Below are 27,306 nucleotides of genomic sequence, written 5' to 3' on the forward strand. Positions count from 1 at the left end.
AGATATGTCTTAGTTGTGTCACCGATTTGACTACTTTGGGAGCTCAGTTAAGTGAGGTACTCGACAAGTTCAATGAGTTGAGTGCTGAAATGGACGCACATAGGTGCGTAATTGATCAGTTGGTTGCAAGCAATAGTGGTGGTGGTGTCCCAAATGATCAGGACCCTGCGATAATCACCCACCTGCACAAGACCATCAACCGCCCAACACATCTAATATCTAAACAACTTTCCTTCCACCTTTCACTAATCCTCTTGAAAATACTTTTACCCGACTAAATTCAAACTTTTTCTATGTGCATCCAAATTACACATTGATGAACCCAATCAGTAGTCAATTCTCTCAAACTCATCTACAAACCAATCTGAACATTCCCTCTAACCCTCAGGACCCCACCACCACATTACAAAACCTTTTGTATTGGATACTGCCTCTCAAGAGAAGGCGACGATGGAGAAACAACCCGCACCTATTGACAAGGACCTGTTGAGAATGTTGGATCAATTCGACGAATTGATGAAAAAGAATCAAGGATTGAGCAAGCATAGTGGGTTGGACTACGATGAATTGTGTCATTTTTCAGATATTCAACTATCGTTGGGATTCAAAACCCCCAAATTCAGTAAGTATGATGGAACTGAAAATCCTAAAACGCATCTCAAGATGTTTGCCAATAAATTAGGTACACCCGTGGAAGATGAAAAATTGCATATGCATCTATTTTGGAAAAGTTTGGACGGAGATGCTCTAAATTGGTATTCAAATTTGAAGTTTGGAAATGTCAAAACCTGGTTAAATCTGTCAACAGTTTATGTAAAGTAATATGAATTTAACTATGAGTTGGCACCGACACGAACAACACTGGAGGGTACGAAAAGAAAGCCATCGGAAGATCACAAGACCTATACAAAGCGGTGGAGAAAATTAGCAGCCAAAGTGGAACCTCCTATGACTGAGGAGGATATTATTCATACTTTCATCAAGGCTCACGATCCACCCTACTTTTAAGAGATCTTTCGCATGATTGAAAATTCATTTGCTGTTATTATTAACAAGTTGGAGGAGTACAATGAATTTGTCGAAGCTAAAAAGATTGTTAATGTATCGGCATTAAAGTTACAATTGGATGCTTTGCAGAATCAAAGCAACAATGGAAAAAAGTCCTCATTCAAGAAGAAAAAATGAGAAATTATTTTTATAAGGGATCAAGGCCCGTCTTGCAGACCCAAAATTCGAAATCATCCCACTTATTCTGTTCCTTACCCATACTACCCTAACCCTCAATCGGTCTACCACACTACTGCCCAATTCCATCATTCTCGATCAAATTACTTGAATACCTCAATTTACATCCAACCTCACAACCTATCTTTCAAAATCACCCCCGTCTCATTTATCATTCCAGACCAACCCTACAAAATAATAACCCATTCAAAATCTTTTTCAAACCAGCGGAATTCAAACTCAGAAGCAATTTCGAACTTTCACCAATTTGGGCCGACTCATTGATCAATTGTTTGAGCAATTAAAAGCAGCTGAAAAAATTGGCACCGTTCCTCCCAAACTCTATTCCAGAGGTCCTCCTGCTGATTATGATCCACAAGCAATCTATGCTTATCATTCTGGAAGTTCAGGTCATAGCACTGGTAATTGTTGGATTCTACAGCACAAGATTCAGGAAATGATTGACTCTAGAGACATCCTTCTTAAAAGAAAGGGAGAACAGGGACCGAATGTCAGTAAGAATCTTTTACCTAAGCATGGGAGCACTGTGGGGGTTATCATCGCTGATGAAGATTTTATCGATCCCACACAATATATTATAGATGAAACGGAGGTGTTTAGCGTAATGGAGACTGACCACTTGAGAATGAGAAAACTGTTGTCTACTAAAAAGTCCATGGCTAATGATAACGTTGAGAAAAAATTGAAATCTCTTGTGTTTGAAAAAGATGAGCCATTTATAGTAGAGGGAGGGCCTTCCGAGGTTGATAATTCTAAAACTCCTTTTATTCTGGATCTGTTCTCTTTTGAATGGGATATATCAAAGCCTGTTATCCTTGAATTTTCAGAACAAATGCCTGTCAATAACTTGTAAGAGCTGTCATGAAACTACGAGGAGCTTATTCTATTGATTGGAGATAAGAAATGCTTGAAGGAAGATGTATCTACTATTATCAGGTCTGGGAGAATTGTGGAAACCCTGAAATCGATGTTCAATCCAAAGTCAATATTAATTCTCCGCCGCCCAAGCCTCTTGTGTTTGAAAACAAAACTGTGGATTTTCTAAAGATGCTGAAGAGAAGTAAGTACAAAATAAAAGAGTTGTTGGATAGGATGTCTGCTCAGATTTCTTTTCTAGACCTTCTCTTGACCTCTGAATTACATAGAGAAGCATTGTTCAAAATTTTGAATGAGACTCAAGTGCCTAAAGATATCCCTGTGGATAAATTTTCTAACATTGTGGGGAATGCACTTGCTGCCAATCATATCACCTTCTTCGATGATGATCTGATTGTAGAAGGGATTGGGCACAACAGAGCCTTATATATATCAGTATGCTTGCAATAGAAAGCTGTTGTCGAGGGTCTTAATGGATAATGGGCCAGCATTGAATATTTGTCCATGGAATACTCTCACTAAACTTGGATTTCTTGACATCAAACTTCGCCCGTCTACAACTGTGGTTAGAGGATTCGATAGTTCGAGGAGGGAATCTATGGGTGAAACAGATCTGGTATTGGAGATAAGTCCTACTTAGTTCCAAGTTACTTGCCAAGTCATGCACTTCTCTAGTGCTTACAATATTTTGCTTGAAAAATCTTGGATACATGATTCCAATTCAGTGCCAACTTCTCTGCATCAAATGTTGAGATTTATCATGAATGATCAACTCATTATAGTGTTTGCTGATGATGACTACACTATGATCATTAACACAAAATTCAAAGGTGAAGACAATAAAAGGACTCCAATTTCATCTCATCATGTTGCTGATATCATCTCCGTAGGATGGGTATCCAGAAATAAGTCGCTTACTAAATCAGGTTTGCTAGAAGCCAGTATCATGATGGCTAAAGAGATGATCCGAGATGGATATGAAATAGGAAAAATGTCTTGGACGGGAATTACAAAGAATTTTGGAGCCGATAGAGATCCTAACGCAAAAAGATATATTTGGATTGGAATTTCATCCAACTGCTAAGGATAGAAGGAAAATGCAAGCTCAGAAACAAGCTAAAAAAGAGGGTAAGTAAACTGTCTTATATGTCCCACCATTATATCAAACCTTTTCTCGCCCGTCAGAGGTGTTCTGTCAGAGAAGGAGGATTCTGTTGAAGAGGTTGAAATGGACTTATCTCAATTATTTGTTGGGGTTATTTGTAAGGAGAAGCCATCAGAAAATTCAGAATTTTTGCCAATTAGCAAAGGAGCCATTCAAAATTGGACTACTGATTATCTTCCCTCTGGAAGGGAATTTCGATAAATTTAAAGAGATTGTCTTTTGATATAGATTCATATCCAGATAAGTCTATGGTCTGGATCTTTTGCTAAAAGAAATTACTTTTTTTTTGGACCTTTATTCTCGTTTCAGTTAATATAGCTTGTTTTATTCAAGGAAATTACTGAAATGGAAATAAAGGTTTGGGTTAGATATGTGTTTGAATAACAATCATGTTTGTATATTTGTCATTTTATGAAGTTTCGATGCATTTTGAATTCAATGGAATGGAAGACTTCTCCTGCATTTTAAACTATTTTCTATATATTTATTACATATGTTCTATTCTATTTTTAGATGGCCACAAATAACATTCTTTGACCCTTTGGATGTCACCATTCTGGAATTCAATGGCTGCAATCTCGATATCTCTCAAGAATTTGAAATCATGCAATTTGAAATTCAAGACAAGAGCGATACTGAGAAAGAATCTGAGTCCATTTCAAGGGATTTAAAACAGTATGAAGAGAAACCCAAACTGAACTTAGAAGAAATAGAAATCATCAATATTGGCACTAAGACGGATATTAAAGAAGTTAAAGTCAGCATTCATTTGAATAAGAAACAGAAGGAGGAAATGATCTAATTTTTAATACTATGTCAAGATATGTTTGCATGGTCATACAATGATATGCCAGAGATCTCTATGGACATAGTGGTTCATAAATTGCCAACTGATCCAAATTTTTACCTGTAAAGTAGAAGCCACGTAAATTCAAACCAGAAATAAGGTTCAAGATAAAGGAACAAATCGTGAAACAGCTCAATGCCAAAGACATCATGGTTTCTCATTATCCCATCTAGCTCTCAAATCCTGTGCCAGTGCTAAGAAATCTGGGGAGGTGCGAGTATGTGTTGATTACAGAGATTTGAATAAGGCCAGTCCGAAAAATGATTTTCTTTGCCAAATATTCATATTCTTTTGGACAATAATGTTGGACACGAGATTAAATCTTTTGGTGATTATTTTGTTGGGTACCATCAAATCTTATTGGCAGAAGAAGACAGAGAGAAAACTTCTTTTATTACCCCATGGGGAATCTTTTGTTATCGAGTGATGTTTTTTGGATTGAAGAATGCTGGAGCTACTTATCAGAGGATCATGACTACCTTGTTTCATAACATGATTTATAAAGAGATGGAGGTTTATGTGGATGATATCATAATTAAATCCAAAAAGGCCAAGGACCATTTGGTTGATTTAAAGAAACTGTTTGAAAGATTGAGGAAGTATAATTTGAAGTTAAACCCTACGAAATGTGCTTTTGGAGCTCTAACTGGTAAGTTATTGAGATTTATTGTCAGCAAAAAGGGTATAGAGATAGATCCTGCGAAAATTAGAGCAATTCAAGATATGTCCATTCCAAAAACTCAGAAAGATGTGAAGAGTTTTCTTAGAAAGATCAATTTCGTTGATCAATTCATTGCACAGTTAATCTCTACCTATGAGCTTTTGTTCAAATTGTTGAAAAGAATGCGCCGATGGATTGGAATGAAGACTGTCAACAAATTTGTGATAAGATCAACAATTACTTATTAAATCCTCCAGTCTTAGTGCCACCTCAGTCGGGAAGATCTCTGATTATGTATTTGTCTATTCTTGATGAGACTGTTGGATGCGTTCTAGGACAGCATGATGAATCTGGGAGGAAGGAACAATTCATCTACTATCTGAATAAGAAATTTACAGCATATGAGACCAACTATTCTTTCCTTGAAAGAAATTGTTGTGTTTTATTATGGGCAACTCAGAAGTTGAGACATTATTTGCTCGGTTATACCACGTACCTGATTTCTCGTTCTGATCCTCTAAAATACATGTTAACTGGATGCTCACGGGACATATGGCTATGTGGCAAATGATCCTTTTTGAGTTAGACATTGTCTTCACAACACAAAAGGCAGTCAAGAAACAAGCCATAACAGATCATTTAGCAAAAAATTCAAGAAAAAATGATTACCAACCATTGCATACCTACTTTCTTGATAAAGAAATTCTGTTCATTGGAGCAGTTGAGAGCATGAGTGAGCAGTGTCTTAGATGGAGGTTATTTTTTGATTGTGTATCAAATTCTTTTGGAGTTGGAATTGGAGCAGTTTTGGTATCGCCTAAGGGGAAACACTATCCTGCTACTGTCAAATTACAGTTTTCTTATACCAACAACATGGCCGAATATAAAACTTGTATTTTTGGATTGAAAATGGCATTAGACATGGAAATCTAGGACCTGATAGCGTTCACTGATTCCGATTTACTTGTGCATCAGACGCTTAAACAGTGAATAATTCGGGATTTAAAAATTATGCTGTATCATTGTAATTTGCTTAGTTTGGCCAGTAAATTCAGGAATTTGGAGTCAGATATATTCCTCGCACTGGCAATGCCTTTGCTGATGCTTTAGCCACTCTGTCTTCAATGATCCAACATTCATATGAGCTGGTGATTGAACCTATACAGATTCAACTTTAGGATAGTCCAGCGCATTGTCTAGTTATGGAAAGGGGTCTTTGATGGTCGCCCTTGGTACAATGACATTAAGGAATTCATGAAAATGGGACCTACCCTCCTGATGCTGATTCTGTTGCAAAAGGTTTCTTACGTAGAATGTCATCAAGATTCTTCTTGAATAGAGAAGTGTTATACAAGAAAATATCTGATTTGGGCCTTTTGAGATGCATCGATAAAGAGGAAGCCGATTATATGATGAAGGAAGTGCATAGTGGCATTTGTGGACCACACATGAATGGGCATCTATTTATTAAGAAGATCATGAGAACATGGTATTTTTGGTTTACGATAGAGCATGACTGTGTAGATTTTATCAGAAAGTGTGTCAAATGTGAAATGCATGGTGATGTTATACGCGTTCTTCCTACAGAGTTGCATAGCATAACTGCTCTGTGGCCATGTTCGATGTGAGGAATGGATGTGATTGTAGCTATTGATCCTCCTGCTTCAAATGGGCATCGATTCATTCTGGTAGCAATTAAATATTTCACTAAATAGGTTGATGCCGCATCCTATAAGCTTGTGACTAAGAAAATGGTGTCAGATGTTTTAAGCAATAACATCATCTGTCATTTTGGCATACCGGAGACATTGATCGCCGATAATGCCAAGAACCTCAATAATGACATGGTGGATGGATTATGTAAACACTTTAAGATCAGGCATCGAAATTATGCCATTTATAGGCCTCAGATAAACGGAGCCGTCGAAGCCGTAAATAAGAATTTGAAGAAGATCATTCGTAAGATGATTGAAGCACACCGGAATTGGCATGAAAAATTGCCTTATGCATTGATGGCATATAGAATGGTGATCAGGACTTCCACCGGAGCAACTCCTTACTCTTTTATGTATGGAATGGAAGAAGTATTGCCTACAGAAGTTGAAATTCCTTCCTTATGCATTCTGATGGAAGCTCAAATAGGAGAAGCTGAATAGATCAGGGAACGCTATGAGCAGTTGTTTCTAATTGATGAAACAAGATTGAATGCTTATTAGCGAAGAATAGCTCGTGCTTATTACAGAAAAGTTAAGCCTCGTTTGTTTGAAGTCAGAGATAAAGTTTTAAAACAAATTCTTCCAATGCAAGAGGATGCTAAAGGAAAGTTTGCTCCCAATTGGCAAGGACCATTCATTGTTAAGAAAGTGCTATCCGGAGAAGTGCTTATCCTTATGGAAATGGACGGACAAGGTTTTTCATAACAGATCAATGCAGACATGTGCAAAAAAATTTTCATTTGATTATAAAAAATTTTTTAAAATTACTGCAAGAGACAGATTTAAGACAGACTTTCTCTCCTTTTTTCATTTCGATATCCTATTCCTAATTTTTCCCTTTTGACTTTTCAGAACAACCTTTTTTTTTCGTTTAGCAGTCCCTTAAGATCACTAACCCCATACTGGGGCAATTTCATTTCTTTGTGAAGAAAAAAGAAAGGAAAAAAAAGAAAGAAGAGAATTAAAAAAATAGAGAAATTTGGTTAGAATTAAACTGGGGCAATTTCTTTCCAACCCTAGACCGGAGCAAAATTTTTGAGAGAATGTTATCTCAAATGATTGCAAACCCATCATATGATCCACTTTCAAACCTTAGCCTTTTCTTCACTACTCCATCTGATCCTAATTACAAGAGCCAAAAGTTGCTGACTTTCATCTTTTGCAGTATTTTGAAGAAAATTTTTCTTAATCAATTTACAAATGATGTAAATACAGCTTTTCTGGAATATGTCAGAGAGGATTGTCTCACTGATGCCACTAATTGTCAAAATATGACTAGATTGATACAGAAAATCTGAAAGGGCACATTTTTAGAAAAAAAGAAGGAAAAGAAGAAAGAAAAAAATAAAAAGAAAAGAAAAGAAAAACAAAATAAAAGAGAAAAAAAAGGGTGGGGGTAATTTTAGTGAAAACCCGAAAGGGCGCTAGGGTAGGGTTTTGGAATACAAGAGGATCATGAACGAAGAACAAGATGCTAAGGTCTGAAAACTGGTGACAATGTTGATTTGGATTTCTTTCATACTGTTGTTCTTTTGCTGACAATGAATTCCAAAATGGATGATATTGAAGGGGTCAGATGGAGCATTTTTCTTCATCAAAGGCCGTCCTCTAAATATGTATTCAACTTTTGATTCTTGGACCCACGTTCATAAATCCAACAATTTTGTTTTGCTATTCTATTTACTATTTTGTTTATTTATTAGATATCATTGTTTATTTCATATCAGCATCATTGCATGATGAATAATACATTTTCAATAGTTTATATTTCTCATTTATTGAGTCTCATTCAAAAGACAATCCCCTTTAATTTATCCCAAATGAGTCATAAAAATTGAAGGTCCTATGATAATAAAGCACGGATAATTAATTTTAGAAAGTTGCAAAGATTCTAAAGGGGTTGTGAACCAAATTTAAGGGAGTGATTTGTCGATATTGAAACTCATGTTTACACGATTTTCAAGGCAAAGGGATCACATGGTGGTGGCAGTGTTTACATCACAATTGTTTCTTTTCCTTTTTTTCCTGTTGCAGGTAAAATTATATGACACAATACTAGTTTAGTTAAACATGATTCACACTGGGGCAAATGGTAGAAGGATTGAACTCCAAACTTGACTGTACATTTCTAAAGAAAGAAAAGAAAAATCATTATTCCCTTTCTTTTGAAGTTCAAAAAATCAAGAAAGTTGTAAGTCCACCAAGTAAGTTTGTCTTGGTTTATTACCTTTTGAGCAACATGCATTTTGATCTTTCTATTTGATAGTATAGAATTTGCATTTTCATTTCTTCCGCTAGTTATTTGGGCTCGAGTTTAATCCCACCCATTATCTAAGTTTCGAGTATACTTTCATTCTCTTGATAGGCGTCTGGGTTTGGATTCAGTCCCATTGAACAAACCTAGATTCTTGACATATCGAATCTAACTTTCTGTTGGCGAGTCTCAGTGTCCGCCGCGCACCCTTCTACTCCCTTCTTGATAGATCGAATTTAATTTTCTGTTGACGAGTTTTAGTTTCCGCCGCGTACCCTTCTACTCCCTTCTTGATAGATCGAATTTAATTTTAATTTAATTTTCTGTTGGCGAGTTTCAACTTCCACCGCACACCCTTCTACTCCCTTCTTGACAGATTGAATTTAATTTCCTGTTGGCGAGTCTCAGCGTCCACCATGCGTCCCTCTATCTCTTTTCTTGATTGATTTGTTTAGCAACGGTGTTTTATCACTCATTTGTGTTTCATATTTAGAAATTCTGAGAGCTCAGACTTCTTTATATATGTAGAGATAACCGACATGATACACATCTGTTTTACCATAGTTCACTTGTATTCGAACTATGTTTGACCTGATTCCCATGGCGGGATACGTAGGCAACTCTACATGAGTTCGGTCACGTGTTTTGTAATGCCATCGCATCATTTTATTCAACAATTTTAACAAAGTGTTGGCTTACTTATTTTATCTCAAGTACAGTTGGCAAAAATAGGTAAACAATTTGGTGTCTACGTTTTTGTCTTGAGTTTATTCGAAACTATAGACAAAAAGGGTCAAATTGTAGACACCAAATTTTTGTCAAATTTTAATGTTTTCTTGAATATTTTCTATTTCATGAGTCATTTATTTTCTTGCTTTTTAATGTATATTTTTTCTCATTTTTGTAGGTTTATTTTAAGAAAAGAAAATTATGAAAAAAAAATCAAAATCAAATCATGACCAAACTTACACATTTTAATCATTTTCTCTACCAAAACCACTATTAACCCATTTTTACACTCAATTTCCATGCACATTTCTTTTCATTTGGTAAAAAAACCATTATTTGACAAGAACCAAACCCAATACTAATCTCTCGGCCTTGCATCTTCTTTTTCTTCCAAGCGACACAAAAGAAAAACTCCAATTTTTTCCCTTCTCAATTCCCTCTCTCGACCCTCCTCTTTTCCAAAAAAAAAAAAAAAAAAATTCTTCCAACATACCCGTTGGCTCACTCACAGCACTTCCACTACACAAACACACACATCACTCCATTTTTTTTCTTCTCTTGGCTCTCATATGCACCTGTCCTCAGAGCAAAGAAAAGTGAAGGAAAGAAGTAAAGACAACAAGCAAACAAACGGTTCAAGCTTAGGAATTCATTCAAAGTTTTAACCAAGAAACTCCACTTTCATTGACGTATTTTTCAGCTTTTTTTAAAGCATATTAGATACATTCTGGTTGTTTAATTTCTCTTGCTTTTGCTGGTTTTCATTGTTGCTGTTGTATTGCTGAAAATTTGGGGAATGGCATAAGCTAGATTAAGGAAAAGGAAATGATTCTTGTGTATGCATGCCAAGTGTTTGAAAAAATACTTAAATGGAAAACCGAATTAAAATGTTAATTTTGTACATATATTGTTGTTAAAATGAATAATCATGACTAGTTAATGGTTTGGAGAGGTTGTTTAATTAGTTTTTGTTGATTTTGTAGTCTAAAAGGCAACAAAAAAATGGATTTTTAGGGGCTATTTTTGCTTTAATTCAGACTTTTGATGTTGCTTTCTTGTCAAATTAAAATTATACTTGTATTGTAGAAGTTATAAGGAGTGTCGTAGTATAATTTTTATGATTTTTGGTGAAGGATATAGTTTTTTAAAAAATAAAAACTGGCTGTCTTCTTGCTATTTTCGCCACTTTCGATTCATTTTTTTGTAAAAACGAAGTCCAAAAATAGATTCTACGCAAAAAATCGAGTTGAGAGTGTATTTTGAAAAAATTTTGTGATCAGAAAATTTGCAGGTGGTGGCGCCGCTGACTGTGGCCATAACCGCCAGCAGGAAGGAATCTTCAGCTTTCATCGGAGAGAAGAAGAGGGAAGAAGGAAGAAAGAAGAAGAAAAGAAAGAAAAGAAAGGAAAGAAAAGAAAAGGAAGGAAAATAGATTGGGCTAATTTTTTCATTTTTTGATGGGCTTCTCACTTTAATTTCGACTGGACTAGAGTTTTGTTTTTAGGGCTTTTCATCTGGGCTTATGTTTATTTTTCATGAAGATAGCCCACATTTTTCTTTTGGGCTGGATGGCTTCGGCCCAAACAAATAAAAATAAAATGGCCCAAAACCCTTTTCTTACAAATCAAAAACCGAAATTTTCAATTTAGTCCCTCATCTTTTGAGTAATTTTATTGTGGCCCAAAAAATTTTAAATTTCTTTCACTTATGCCCTTAAATTAATTGTATTTGGTCCCTAAACTTTATCTTTTATTTGATTTTAACCCCTGAATTTTATAAAAATTATATTTTTACCTCAAAAGTTTTTTGATTTTTTGCAGTTCAGTCCGTAGTGAATTTTTTACTCTCTCTATTATAATTGTTTCTTTTCTTTAATAGCTAATTATATCACTTTTGAATATATTTAACTTGTAATTTTTTGGATGTTCTTAAATTTCTTTATGTTTAACATATTAATGTTAATTTAGTATTTTTATCATCATTATTATTATTTTTAATTAAATTGGTGCCATGATTCTTTTGTTCATTTTGAATATAAATAGGGCAATTTGACTCCATTTAGTCACCACTTCAAATGGAGGTATCCCTATTATTATTTAAATGTCAATTATGTGCTCCTATGTGTTTATATATTTTTATATGCTTTGTTATTTATTTGATTCAAATGTTCATTCAAATTTTCTTATGTTTGTTTAGTTAATTTTATAATTATTTGAGAGGTGTTTAAATACCTCAAGATGTAATAGATAGGTAATATTTTTACAAAAAATTGTAATTAGATAGACCAATGTAATAGATAGGATAAATAGGTTTATTTTATCATATTTTTCCCACTTTAGATTGTAATTAGGTCTCCTATTGTAATAGATAAAATAGATAGGTTTATTTTTTTTATATTTCCCCATTTTACATTGTACTTAGATTCCCCGTTATAATAGGTAAGTTTTGTGTGTTTATATGATTTTTGTGTTATATGCTTTATCCGCTTTCCTTACGAATTTTGCATCTAGATATTATACTTACGTGTTACATGCTATGTGCTCTTATGTGTTTATTCGTTTTAATTTATACCTTATTTGTTTTACTATGTATTATTAATGTATGACGTCACCACACTAGTCTAACGCTAGTTGTGGCTTCTCCTTCCACCTACTTGCTAGTCCAATGCTAGTAAGAGCTTTTAGAAATGGGCTAGTCCAACGCTAGACCCTTAGATCATTCATGCATTAGATTCATTTTTTTGTATGACATTCATTACATTTTTTTGCATAATTTTTATTTTAGAATCTTTTCTCATTTGCATGATATTTCCTATTATATTATCCTCTATCCCCTACCCTCTATATGTATTAATCATATCATTTAGGATTGCATCTCATATAAGAAATTGCAAAATAAATTAGTTCATTTGCTTGTCTAAATTAGGAGAATTATTTTTTGAACATGGGAAATGGGCAATTATAATTCTTTAGTTTAAATGTTCCATTAGTTTCTGTATAAGAAAATTCTGTCACGAGTTTTGCCTCCCGTACCCATTATATTGCATCCCTATTCATTGGCGACTTATATCTAGATATATAATTTAATTGTCTTTTCTTTTCTTTGAATTTCATTTGTACATGCTCCTGACCCCCTTTCAAGGGATTATTTTGGATTTCGCAATTAATGCGATTGGCATCAATTAAATCCTTGGATGGACATTTGTCCCTTCCGACATTTTCTAAATTTAGATTTACATCCATGTAGGAAACATGCAAACGTGATAAATTTAAAACTTAAAGTAGAAAAATTTTTAACTAAACCTCGCAACTAGTTTGGACTAGATTGAAAGGATGCCTTAGGTTTGAGTAGGGGTGGCAATCGGGTCCAAATTGGATTGATTGGTTGGGTTGAGACCCGGATACAACAGGAAACCCGCTAACCCGAACCTGACCCCGAACCCGAAAAATTCGGGTGCGCGGGTTGGCGGGTCGACCCGAAATTACCCGAAACTTAATTTTAATTTATTAATTTACCACTGTAATTTCTAATAAAATCAATTTCGCACAAGACTAATTACATAATCAAGTAATAAAATTTAAATAAATAATCTCAAACCAAATCTAAAATAAATTAAAACACCATAAAAGTATTTGATCCCAAACCAAATATAAAATAAATTAAAACAGTATAAAAGTAAAAAATAATATAATACATTATTTGTCCAAAGATAATAATTTCAACTTCACACAAGTTAAATAAATTCATTTAGGATTAAGTGATTAATGCCTTTGGAAAAAAAGAATAACTTAGTTTAGTTAGATAAAATAATTTTTTATATTTATTAAATTATTTTTAATTTGAAAACGGGCTATCGGGTCATATTGGGTCACCCACGGGTTGACCGGAATTCGACCTGTTTTCTTTTCGGTTCATCGGGTTCGACCCAATTCTGACCCGAACCCGCGAAACCTTAACCCAAATCCATTAATTTCGTGTTAGATTCGTGTCGTGTTTTAAGGTCGTGTCGAAAATTACCACCCCTAGGTTTGAGTCTATCGAATCTTTGCCTTCTCTTTTTTCAATCATAACTCCTAAACTCATTTTTTCTTGTTTTCAAAGACCTAGAGTTGTCGAAAAGGGTTTTATTTTATTTTATTTTGTTAAAAATATTTTTGGGTAATTTGGTACACCCAAACTCAATACCGAGTGACGGCTCCTTTTTTTTTATAAAACCCTTTTAGACTAAATTTTGGACCCAAATTGTCGTATTCTTTAAAGTCCCATTCTAGGTCTTTTTTCACTTATTTTTAAATAAAATCACATCTTTTGTAAATACATTTTTTTTTCATCACGAAAAATGGGCCGCGACATGATTTATATACAAACATAAATAGTTACATGATCCAACAAAGGAGTAATTGCTGCCTATTGAGTATAGTGTCACTCAATTCACTCTTTTCACTATTTTACAAACCTTGAGGATGAGGTGGTCTACATTGACGACCCAGGAGATGACTTCTACTAGTTATGCATAGTTATAGGAAATAGAATCTGATGTTAGGATTTAATGTTTAACGTAGTATTGAGCATCTTGACTAAAATACCGTACAAAAGATGCCTGGAATTTGAAAGTAGACATACATAGCAGTATTCAACTTAGTAAAAGTATTAAACTATGTTTTCAAACTTGGATCGGGCATCGACTCGGTCGAGCTCAGGGGTCAATGGGTTCGACCGGGTTCGATCGGGGTTGAACCGGATGACGTCATAAATAAAAATTATTTAAAATTTAAAATATTGTATATAAAAAATACTTAAGAACATGTTAATATTAATAAATGTATATTCATATATATTTAATATTTCAAATATATTTAACAAGAAAATACAAAGAAATTAGAATGATCAAGTAGCAATTTATATTATTCAATGAACATTAACAAGTTTAGAATTAAAATTATAGATTTGATTAAAAAATAAAACCAAACTTTAAAATAATATTTATAAAATATGAAATATTTGAGATAAATTAATAATTTTTAACAACCTAGGGGCTAAAACATAATATTGAAAATACTTTGACCTTTCAAAAAAAAAATTGGGCGGCAGGACTGAGGCTAAAGTTTCGGCTGCGCATGCCATGTCGGTGTATGGTTCAATTAAGAATGCTGCCATTATATCTTTCCATCGGGCCCACCAGAATTCCCACATCTAGTACTTGCAAGCCGGCCTTGATTGAAATGCGAAATTTCCTCTTAGTGGACTGAAAGCTTTGATATCACCCCGGTTCATCCGGTTTGCTGGTCAAATCCAATTTTTGATCAAGTTTGACCGAGTTTTATACATCCGATTTTTTAGAATAATTCGGACCGGACACGTGGCCGGTTCCTGGTTCAACCGGTCAAACCGGCCGGTCCGGTCCGAGTTTGAAAACATAGGTATTAAAGTTACTTGTTCCAACGGTTTGACTTGGCACCGACTGTATTATCATAACAATCTAAGCCTCTACAAACATATAAATTCCAATATCCACAACTCCTTGAGCCGGATGCTACCTCAGTTCTCCCTTACGCTTATCCTCTACTAGTTCACATTCGTTTTATCTTTGCCAAAAACAGAGATAATATCCACTGAATGAATTTAATTGCTCAGCAAGTACCTCAAGGCTCAGGCTATCTTTATGGACCATATGAGCTGTGTACAAGTACATTCAGCAATACATGTTATCAATCACATTAGTCAAAGCTTCATACGCATCCATACATTATTACGTAAAAATGACTTCATGTTAATGGCATAAAACTTTAAGCGTCCTTTAAACCTTGCTTACACTTTATCCCATGTGATTCATAATTTTCACCAGCTTACCGAGTAATTAACCTAACAATTAAGCCCCACTAGCAGGGTTGCTAAGGAGCCTGAACACAACTCACAAAGCCTTGAACAATTTAGACATGGATAAAGTTGAGCTACTTAATGTTCTTAATGATCATATACATATAATATGGATATAATTCAGCACATAAACTTCAATCTTTTATCAATTTGTTACCGTGACATTAATTTGCTCCTTGATTTTATAAAGTCTCATCAAATGGCAATTTAACACACTGACCCCAAATAAGAGAGAAAGAGGTAAGCCACATGATTACGCACCAAAATCTACTCATCATCATTGCTTTAACCTTGAATTTGAACAAGGAAAAGCAAAAGACATTTCCTGTTCAAATTTCCATGATAGCAAAAAGATGAGTCCTTTATTGTTTCATAGGTAGATCTCTCCCAAATCTCTGTCGAGGCAGATAATGCCAGTCAGACAGACCCGGTACAAATAGGAGTTTGCAAAACATATGTTCAATAGGCAATGACACCAATTCTGAAATGTTCCTCATCATGTTTGAGATCATATTCACAGTGCAGCAGAAGAGCCCAGAAAGTTCTTCTCCTTCAAGCTTTCAACTGTTTCCTTGATGCTTTGCTCAAGGGGCGTGAATTCAAGGCCTAAGCTTTTTGCTTTTTCCTTTGAAACCTGGTACGTTGGCACAAATGGCTTGTCGTCAGCACACCTACAAAGATTAGTTTACCAAAGAACATTAGAAGCTCCATAAGAATAATAAATATTGTTGAAAATGGTAAAAATCTAATAAAAGCAAACTGATAGAAATGATAATTTTGGCTTCCTTACTGGTGTTTGACGAGTAAAAATACATCAACAGCAGGTGATGGACAGGAAAACTCATCCATGATTAGAAAACAAAAGATGAATTGCAGTAAGCAGAACATTGGAATGAAGTTCATTGATACTCAAATACCCTTTTATAGATTCCTGGACACCCCTACTCGGTTTTTTATTTTTCCAAGGCCAAATGACAAGCATATATAGCAGCCAAAATACATAGTAAGGGTGTTCAAGAAGTTAGAAGGGTCGTGAATATCAGTACCCTTAAATGAATGCCTTGATATAAGCCCTGATATTTTAGGTACAGATTGTACAAATAATGGATCTTCTCACAGCAGGATCTGGTAAAGCAGCAAAGGGGAAAGAAAAAACCAGAAATTTTTTGCATAACTTCACATATTATACACGGATCTCACCATTTAGACATGAAATCAAATAAAAGCAGATGAAGATCAGAATTCGGAAAGGTAAAAAGTCTTGTTGCAATGAAGAAAGGTCAAAACTTTCAGGTAAACATTCTTAAAGAGCTGTAATTTGAAGTACACTATCTCAAAAAATTGACACAGTGGTTTGATTTGAATCGATGAAAGCCAACCTTCAAAAGGCCACCCATTCTGTTCTTGGCCACCCCAAACAATCCCCTTATGTTCAATAACAGATCTTCTACAACTAATGATATTCTCATCTTTATCTACTTTTCTACCTAATCAGGTTGCCAGGATTAGTAGGCTGTCCTTGGTTTAGTAATTGTGGAGCAAAGATTCCAAGAACTAGATCACTATTACAAGGAAAAGGATTCCTTAGTTAAGTACCAACTAAATTAACTATATAGTCAGTATCAACTTTCCCGAAGTAACTTAACCTATTTTTTAATATTTTGTTTTATTTTATTATTTTTTTTAAGCAAGGAAGAACGGCATGTAAGAAGTAGGGAAGGGTTACGGGATAATTGAACCCAGGTGCTCTAATTCTTACGGTTTCAACCTTAGTCACTTGACCAAGGCCTCCTCGGCAACTTAATCCTATTTCAAATAGGGAAAATTTCAAAATCTTGTGAATTCGACAACATAAACCTTGACCAGAACTTCTAAAACATAATAGAGAACAGTCTATTTTATACAAGCTCTAATCAATAACTAATTTTACTCAGATGATGGAAATTGTATTCTGCAACAAGAGTTTCTTAATATTTATTCTGTCTTCCATCGTCAACAGATGGTATTAATAGGTAATAGCCTCCAGATATGATTTATCCACGTGGCACATCATAATAAATCCTAACAGAAAAATTACTGATGCACATACATGCATGAAGCATTCCAGACATAAATTTATGTTGCAGATGTAAATCCCTACTTGTATATGCATTATCAAGTCTAAATACAGAGCTTAAACTTACTTTTCTGGAAGTTTCACAGAAGGATATAGTGTATGCAAGATCTTCACAACTTCAGAGTAATGTGCCACTCTTTCAACCAGGCAGTATCTTCCACTTGCCGACGGATTTTCAAAAGCTAGTACATGGGCATTAGCAACATCTCTGACATCAACCCAGCCCAATGTTGAATTTGGGAATGTTTTTGCACCTGTATTGAATGTAGAAAATAACAATGAACAAACAACATTTCCATAATATTAAGACATCAAAATAAATTGCATAAACAATTCAATGACACTCAATGCATGAAAATCAGTCTAAGATCACAATACACAAAATATCTAATGACAGACAAGACAAGTTTCATATCAGCATCTCTTCCTTCTTGTATAAATGAATCTAACCAAGCAAAGAGAGGAAAATACAACGAAAATCATTTTCCATGAGCGTAACCACATCTTTACTGACAACTTATGAGCTGTTTGGTTTGTACTCCACAATTGAAATCAGAATTGGAACCATAAATCTCACTATTAGTATGGTGTTGGTCATTCCCCATTACATATTTGGTTGGAAGTGGAATGAGTTTCATTCTATCAAAGAGTTAATCAATTCAAAACCCAAGCTATAAGTGGGGAGTCATAGGGGGAAAGATCTAATACTTTCATTCCCATTGAGTGATTGCTATAGTGGTCTACCTAGCAACATGTACGGGCATCATTAATTTTGGTACCCATTCCTACCCTCATAGCCATTTACCGAATACTGCAGTAATAATTCAAAGACTTCAATAGTTGATTAAAAAAGCACCTGGAACTTTAAAACAATGTAAACATCCCTTCAAGCACACTGGATAAAGCTTTCGCAAGACACAAAAACGAATATGTTTGGGAGGTTTTGATCCAGCAAACAAGAACATATATAAATATCAACAAAAGGAGCATATACACATATACAAATACCATCATAGATACACAAACACACAAACAAATAAAATTCTAGCGAACCTCCAAATGACCATGACGTCTACCTTGGCAAAACTCAAGTTCATGACACAGGCAGAGAACTCCTAACAAGCTTTGCAACATGGCAAATTCCATAGCACGTTGCTCCTAAGTACATAGGTAGGCCACCTCACTGGTTTTTCGGCCTTTTTCATTTATTCTCAAGTTCATTTCAATTTTATCAGATACTTAGAAGTTCTATAAAGACTAACATTGTCCCCACCTTTTACAATATATCTAATGCATTTGTCATAGCTAGATAAGTAAGTACTAAACTCCTGACCGGTAAATTTTCAGAGCATGGGATGTACCATAAACCTTGGCATACAAGTGAATGCTCAATCAATATTCTGATAAAGCACAAATGAGTATGAATCATTACTGTCCAGAATGTTACTATTAATTCTTTTGGAGCATGTTACCATTAATTCACTTATCTATTCTTTACATACTTTAATTTTAAAGAAATATAAGAAGGTATGTAGTCTACACTATCGATGTCGATGACTAAGGATAGATAAAGTAATGGAAAGTCAAAGGTGCGAGTCAAAAAGGCAAAAACTTAAAAATAAATGCTTATTTGCATGTTCTAAAAACATCTGTCTATGCACCATTTTCATCACCATCAGTAGCTTCACCAGCTCAAAAAACATCAGCTCTAAATTGCTTCCTGTCCACTCAATTTCCCTCAAAAAGCAGAACCAAGGCAAAAAAAAAAAAGACAAAAAACAGTCAACAGAGCATCATGCACGACCATGGCCTCAAAAAACAAATAAACATAGATTCAACAAACAAAGTATCTCCAAAAATATTAATTGAATTCTCTTTGTTTAATATGAATATCCATACCATTTATTAAGTTCAAGATCGCAGCAGCACTGGTGTTAAGTGTTGGCTGTAATAGAGGCCCAATCACCATAGCTGGGTTTATTGTAACCATGTCGAGACCTTTCTCTTTTACAAACTTCCAGGCAGCATCCTCAGCCAATGTCTTCGAGAGCACATACCATAACTGGAAGAAAAACAATAGGAAAGAATAACATGTTTAACTATGATTGTTAATTCACAAGAATACATGTTCATTTCATAGACTGGCTAACCAACGGTGATCTTATTATGACAATATCAATTAAAAGAGGCATGTACACAAGGACAATTTACTTAAGTGCCACGGGCACATTGTCCCCAAATCTTGTGGAAATATTGATTTTGGTTATGCTGAAATGGAGTTTGTACAGCAGATAGAAATGACACTTGTCTAGAATACTTTTAACATGCCAGTGGGAAATGATGCTATTACTAGTATAGTATTTGGACACGAAAACAAAATCATGGGAGCTATAAACAATCTAAAATCTCCGCATCAATCCAAAAAGTATCGTTCGACAAACAAAAGCTTTCTTTCTTGACTAATTCCAGGTTTACTACTGCAACACCATGCCAACACAAAAGGGACAGAATTATTGCACCAATTAAAGTTCTGTTCAAGCCACGCTAGACTTGTTCCATAGGACAATATAGCATGACTATAGCCATGATTTCCAAGTTACATTCCATAAAATCAAAAGCCAGAGTATGAGTGGTTTCAACTATTACAAACATAAATTTTGCTGATTGCTAATTGAAGTACTTCAATTGAAAAGCTGCAATATTCAGCTTCTAACTAAAACCACAGGAATCAATTTGGCCACCACAAAAGGACGTATATCAGCTAGTTAATGATCAGGAACACAAGTCCTTTAATCAGGATACAGTTCCTTTCAACCAAATCTTTTAAAAGTTCATCCACACATTTAAGCCATAGGAACCTTGTCACATGCATCAGGCAGCTATACTGAAACAAACTGCACATAAAAGTATCCTGCATCTAACAATTAATTCTAGAGAAATGACAGTGATCAAATGGTCCTGGACATTCTTGATGCTCAATTAGTGATTTAGGAGAATGATTCTTTAACTGCAGACAACCAGATTTTCTTACAATTGTATATCAGTAAAAGTTCTAATGACTGAAAATAATTAGAGAAGAGACAAAATGAAGAGGCTTTAGGCTACCATTGCTCTTGTTTGTTTTACCTCTGTTAGTAACAAGAACCGTTTCCTTAGAATTTCAAAGCAACCAGTTGAAAGGGTCTGTTTTTTTATCTAAAGGATGACACAGCTGTTCAAACTATAGCCCCAGAGGAGATCCAGAAATTCAAAAAAGATGGAAAAACATCATCCATTTAAAATCCTATTTACATTATCTGTCAGATAGAGACAGCACCTAGTCTGGCAAATACATTGATAAAGACGGAACACTAAGTTTTGGGGGCACAATTACATTTTAACCTTAATCTACTAACACGTATAGGTACTTCAAAAACTAGACGACAATGAAAGATAGTAACAAGATCTCCAACCACAAAAGTTGTCCGAAACTCTGTTCCTGTACAGCCATGGAGCTTTTGTTAAATACTATTCCTATTGCTTTTTTATCACCTTCATGCCAAAGAAGGCAATAACACCCCATCCACAAAAAAAGTTCCCCGTGTGAGCCAGTGTCTATCACAGAGAGAGAGGGCATCTCAAGCATCTAAAAGTTTGGCATCACATTCGTGATAACAGCTGAAAAGGAATTCGGAACATAATAGAAGTGGCTTGTCGAGAGCACCAAAAGTTATTTTCCCGAAAGGAATTTATTAAGTATGCATTTTTTATTCATAATTAGCACACTAAAGTAGAGAAAATAACCCTATCAAGTATAATAAGCTCAAAATCAAATGATGGAAATCCTCAATAGAATTGGATAAGGATCATGCACATATTTGGATTCCAATGGGGGTCATTTAGTTTTACTTATTTCAGGGTCTCGCTGTAGGATTTACAACATTAGTACGAAATTTCTATTAGCTTATGCAATTTGAATTTGTTTACTGCTTTCATCCAGAAACTTTACCTTTTGGATTTCAACAGCTCAGCCTAAGCTAATGACATGAGGCACAGGGGTTTTGAAATATTTTAGTTGGTTTTAGCTTATCTAGTTCCAAGTTTACCCTTTCCGCAAATTTTTCCTATTCTAAAGTTTGCCATCATATTCTACTCAATTTTCAAAGAAATTCTTCAGGTCATTAATTGTAGTTCATATTGTCCCCAAATTTAACATCATCCAATTCCCAATTTTCGAGGAGCAGAAAGACCATCTGATATATACATGAAGGTATTTTATATTTCCTCCAACCATATGGCCATGTTTCGTTTTCCAGAGTTCCAGAAAACTGCCAAGCATCATAGTTCAAGTATCATCAATTACCAAATTCCTCGAAATACCCTACTTCTGCTTTCACATAAATATGTTTTGTCTCGAGACTTTTAATTCTTAAGGTTCACAAAAAAAAAAACTTTCAGTATATTTATACAAAAGTTACAAATGTTAATAGACTAAGTGCAAGTCCAGTGAACTAATCTCTAGTTCAAATGGACAAATGCAAATGTGGACTAGATATCCTGAAACTTTGACAGAAAGAACATTGAGGTGGCACTGGCCTTAAATGTCTTCAAAAAAATCCATCAGAAGTCAATGAAAACCTAAGGCCTTTGGTAGATGGTAGTTAAAAGCTGAATACATGTTCTATTTCAAACAAATAAATTCTCTAATGTCTACACTCTATAGTGCCCTAATTTCAACTTCTAATACAGCAAATAACAGTACCTGTAACAATTACATTAATGGAATTTTTGCAGTTGATGCATAATGAAGATTTTATGTTCACAAATTTTCAATGGCATAATGATGTCAAATATGTACACCATTTTAAAGACATGCACCTTTTTAAGCATTCACGATACAAGTATATTATATTCTGGAACCACATCTATATTTTACTCCAAAAGGTACGTAAAGCAAAAGTGTTATGGGACACAGTCCAATGGTCTTCAATATATGTGACAGCAGATATTTAGTTAATTTAAGAACATTTAAATTTAGCAATAAAACTCAGACAGAAAGGAAACTAACATTTACAGACCTTGTTTTCTTTGCATAAATCAGGAAGACTCCACCAAGTCTCATCAACCACCACATCAGGAGAACGAGACCTGCCATTGTAGTAAACTGCAGCTACAGAGGATGTCAAAACCACTCTTTTCACAGATGGTGATTTTGCACATGATCCAAGAACATTAAGAGTGCCTTTTAGAGCAGGATCAATCAATTCAGCCTGTCCAAAAAGAATTCCTCTTGGTGACTTACAGAGATAGAAAATTACTCACCTTGGCAAGATGGACTTAATATAAAAGTTATTCACTACACATATTTAAAATATATATATATAACTCACTGTCTTCAATTTCATTGAATACTGCTCATTTCCATGAAGCATGGTTTTCAGGGTTCCTCAGTTATTCAATAAGTCAAATAGAAGGGCGAAATAAAAGGTTCAACAGTGAGGCTCTTTTAAAGAAATTACTGAGCTTCCATGAGGAGATGTGTAAGATTTACACCATTTCAACAATTACTCTTCTAGTTTTTGAGGTTAGCCCGTGATTTTGATACCACTTATAATAAGGAGTGCCAATAAAGCCAATACAACCAACAGAGGATTTTCTTTTGGGTTACTAAGTAGTAAATTGGTTATTGGACATTGTACAGAAATCAAATATTTGGTTTCACCTCACTGTACGACCCTATCAGATTAATACAGTCAACAAAAACTTGAGAAAAAGAACTTTAAAACTTGTTTCCACCAGAAAGAAACTCTTCAAACATCCATATGTATATGATGTTAATATTTCTTTAACCTGGCACTTCTATTTATTTTCATTTTCACCCCTTCTTGCAGACTCTATGGGTGATTAGTTATGAAAGAGCTTTGGAGTTCCTTTTTTATGCTGTAATCAAATAGCAAGCCCAATCTCAAACACCCATTAGATAACAGTTTCAATCGAAGCCTAAGGTGATCTCCACCATAAGATTTAATTCAATTCAAGATTCCTCTTGCAGAAAACCTGTACCCTTAGAACATCAAGACTTTAGCACCCTGAGCCGTTGACAGAAAGACCATCTACTCTTTTTAGAGTCCCTCAAAGAGCCTGAGAACCTTTAACATCTATACCATACATTTCTCTACAATGGATCAACTGTTTCTACTTTCTTGTTTCAAAGAGACTGCACAAACTAGACCACTGTAAATGCTGTTTAGTAAAATTTGAAGGAAAGCATCTCGAGTATTTTCTTTTGTAACATAAGTAGGATAGTGGTTTCTCTTTCCCTAAATGTAGAATAAAGGAGATTATTGGCAATAATAGTTAACACAATCTAAGCCATAACAAAAATTTGAATTAGCTCAAAAATTTATGCATCAGAGAGCATAGAGTAGAATGAACCCATACTGCAATAGATGCAACATATGAGTAATTTCAAATGTTTAAATAGACAAAGATTGGAGATACTCTAGAACTATACAAAATGTAAAAGAAAACAAGGAAAATACTACTGTAGCAAAAACTTGACCAGCTTTTGTTGGACTACAGAATTTTTAAGACTAAACATCAATCTTGAACTCTTGTAAGTCACTGGAATTATAATGTTAAAATGGTCATAAACCTGTGTAAAGGGATTCCAAGATAACTTTCAAATCTTTTAAACTAAAGAAAAATGAAACCTCAGAAGAATTAAGCAAAATGGCAAGCATTTAATGCTCAACTGCCTGCACATGTTAACACTTCTTCTTTTTGGGCAGGTAAGCCTATTGCATTACTAGATTCAGTTATTTTATAGCTGATAGCACCTGCATATTGCATCTATCAGCTTACTTACTGAAGTTTGCAAATAATGACAAGAAAGAAGCTTAGAAACCATACACAAATGGGTGCTCAAACATACTAAAGTCACATATACGCTAAGCAGTTAACTACTAATAAGCCACTGAAAGATTATCAAAAACCATTTAACATATGCTAAAGTAATTATTGGAGCTATCTATAGTTTCTTTTACATTTCTATTTATCTAAAACCCATTTATACTTACTAAAGCAATTGTTGAATCCAACCACAGTTTCTTGTACATTCTTTTAGGCAACAAATGAAGTCAATTAGAAACAGTGCACTAAAGCTTTCTCATTTATCATTACTATGTAAGAGAAACCTGCGAAGCATGCAGAGACATATAAAGATTTGAATGATAGAAAGAAATTTTTACCATATAAATGGAATTTATGTTAAACCATGAGAAGAAATCCTATATCCACAAGCTAAATAGTACTGCTTATATAGCAATTGGTCAAAAAGCATCTTCTGTGGCTCAAGTAGTAACTACTTTCCAGGAAGGGGAACAATGGAATACACCATTGTAGTAGCCGAAATGGCAGATTCCCCTGCTACATTACAATATCTCACTCCTTATACAGGAGCAGCTATGGCCTTCGTGTCTTACCTTTGCCTCGAAGAAAGAGTATTGAAATGAAGGAGGTGAATATTCAAATAAGAGAAAAGGAATTGTTCAAGGGACCTGAGGATCAGTGACTGAATGGTAGAAAGGAGATGCTGTATGAAAAACGCCATCGCACCCATGAATTGCAGCATCAAAAGAACCTTCTTCCAGTAGGTTAGCTTTGAACAACTGAAGTCTCTCAGCTCCATCAAGCGCAAGCAAGTGTCCTACCTTCTTTGGATCATCTACATGATTCAGATAAATTAAAACAAAGCTCAAAATAAAGTACTAAGCTGAGAAGCAATATATCTTTCTACAGGATTGTAATATTATAAAATTACAGGACTAGATGATGACCCTGACATGATTAGAAAGAGACAGTAAGCATTGACAAGATTCAACAACCAAATGGCCGAGAAAAGCATAATAGTTTTGGAAAATTGATTGCGTCAAGAGTAATTAACATCATGCACGACACTTGCTGCCAGTAGCAGATGCTATACGGAGACAAAAAGAGATATATTGCTTCCTTACGAATTTAATAAATTGCTTCCTATACATTCATTTATTTTCTTTCGCTTGGGGGAGGGAGGAGGGAGGCAGCTGAAGTTGGAAACCACCAAAAAAAAAAAAAATTGCATCAAATCACATGCTATTCATCAATCCTGAAATTTCTAAACCTAGTCTTCTTTCTCTTATCATCATAAAAGCCCTTTCTCTTCACACGTGAATATGAAAACCTGTTAATTCAGAATCCTCAATCTACAAATGTCATCAACAAATTCTCCCCATCAGGAAAACCGAAATTGCACAACAAAATCAAGCAATAATAATCACAAGATCCCAATAATCCACAAAATTAGAGCCCCCAAAACCAACCTGCGTATCTTATGATTGTCACGACCCATATCCTACAATTGCAGTTTCACAGACCACAAAAGCAAAAAAAAAAATGGTAAAACATTGAATTCAAAACAGAAAAAAAATAAAGGGTTTGGAAGAAATACTGACTGAGGTCACGAACAGATGCCTTGACAGTGTAACCACGCTGGAGCAAGAACTTGACAATCCATGATGCTATGTAACCCGAAGCCCCTGTTACACACACTGTCTTCATTGTTTTCACCTTTTGTGTCTGTGCAGACTGTAGACGTTATCCTTCGCTAAAAATAACCAATGTTTTGTTAAAGGTTTGCTCCAACTATTAAGGCCTTCTGAATTCGGAACAAGAGCACGGACAGTTATTAGAGGCAACAATTCTGAACAATATTTTTCGAATAAAATGTAAATTTTAAGTGAATTATTTATAAAACTTAGTAATAAAAATACAATTATTATGTATGCAACTTATATGAATAATAATAAAATATCAAATCTAAAAATTAGATGTACAAAAAATTTATATAAAATTATAAAATATTAAAAAAAAATGTTACGGACTATTTAGGGACGGTGGTTGTTCTGGCAAGTCCCTGCCTGTTCCCTCTAGATTCGATCAAGCACTGTACTATGAGACCAGGACAGAGAGTTGAATCTTGAATGGCGGGCTCCTGAAAAGTTGGTAGATTATTGGCAAATACTCGGTCTATGAACCCACCCATGGACCTGCCATTCTAAATTAGCCACGTCACCCGCTTTACTAGGACAATTTTTTTTTTTTTTTTTTTGGTATGAAAGAGACTAGGACACTCTTTGCTGGCTTGTTTATCAAAAAGGGGGGGAAAGACCAGCTTTGAAACTTGGAACCAGCGGTGCCATTCATTTTCAAAGTTCAAACTATTTAGACCAACTATTTAGACAATCTAAGGGTCTGTTTAATAACATAAAAAAGTGCTGAATCTGAATTTTTTCAGACATTCAGATGTTTTGAGTGTTTGATAAATGAAAATCTATTTGCTGAACTTGTTAAGCAGTGCTGAATCTGTATGTATTTTTTTCAGCACAAGAATCCTAACTGAATGCTTAATTCTGATAAGAATCAATAGAATTACTTCAGCTACCTTATATTATCTATCAAATCTACCCTTATTTGTTAATTATGTTCAAAATTCTTATCTAATTAAATAACATAATATTCTCTATCTAACGATTTTTAGTTTCTCTTTTCTCCATTTTTAATCACTTTCACATATTCTCCATACTCCTCATATAATATATTTCATATTTTATATTAATTTGATTTAAAAATAAATATTATCATTTTCATACCTAACAATTTTAAACTAATTAAATCATAAATTCTATTTATTTTTTGAATGAAAGGATATAAGAGCTAAATTGTCAAATTAAACTTATTAAGCATTCAGTTATAATATTTATCAAACAGTATAAATAGATTTAGCATTAAAATTCAGACATTCA

General features: G+C 34.5%; 1 protein-coding gene across 3 annotated transcripts; it reads right to left on the reverse strand.

The window, feature by feature from the left end:
* Positions 1 to 15,537: 15,537 nt before the first annotated feature.
* LOC113764587 (cinnamoyl-CoA reductase 1-like) lies at positions 15,538 to 26,494 on the reverse strand. 3 transcript variants are annotated; one of them, XM_027308537.1, is made up of 7 exons: positions 26,386 to 26,494; positions 25,957 to 26,103; positions 25,024 to 25,190; positions 22,543 to 22,734; positions 19,385 to 19,547; positions 17,553 to 17,739; positions 15,538 to 16,040 (listed from the first exon to the last, which is right to left on the reverse strand). In XM_027308537.1, the coding sequence occupies exons 2-7, from the start codon at positions 26,060 to 26,062 to the stop codon at positions 15,884 to 15,886; spliced, it is 972 nt and encodes a 323-aa protein (XP_027164338.1). In that variant the 5' UTR covers positions 26,063 to 26,103; positions 26,386 to 26,494; the 3' UTR covers positions 15,538 to 15,883. The 3 variants fall into 3 exon arrangements, with proteins under 3 accessions (XP_027164338.1, XP_027164331.1, XP_027164325.1); XM_027308530.1 differs by having other exon boundaries at positions 25,957 to 26,108; XM_027308524.1 differs by having other exon boundaries at positions 25,957 to 26,159.
* Between the last annotated feature and the right edge of the window lie 812 nt (positions 26,495 to 27,306).

The sequence above is a fragment of the Coffea eugenioides genome, chromosome 1 (genome assembly GCF_003713205.1).
Source record: "Coffea eugenioides isolate CCC68of chromosome 1, Ceug_1.0, whole genome shotgun sequence".
NCBI lineage: Eukaryota > Viridiplantae > Streptophyta > Magnoliopsida > Gentianales > Rubiaceae > Coffea > Coffea eugenioides.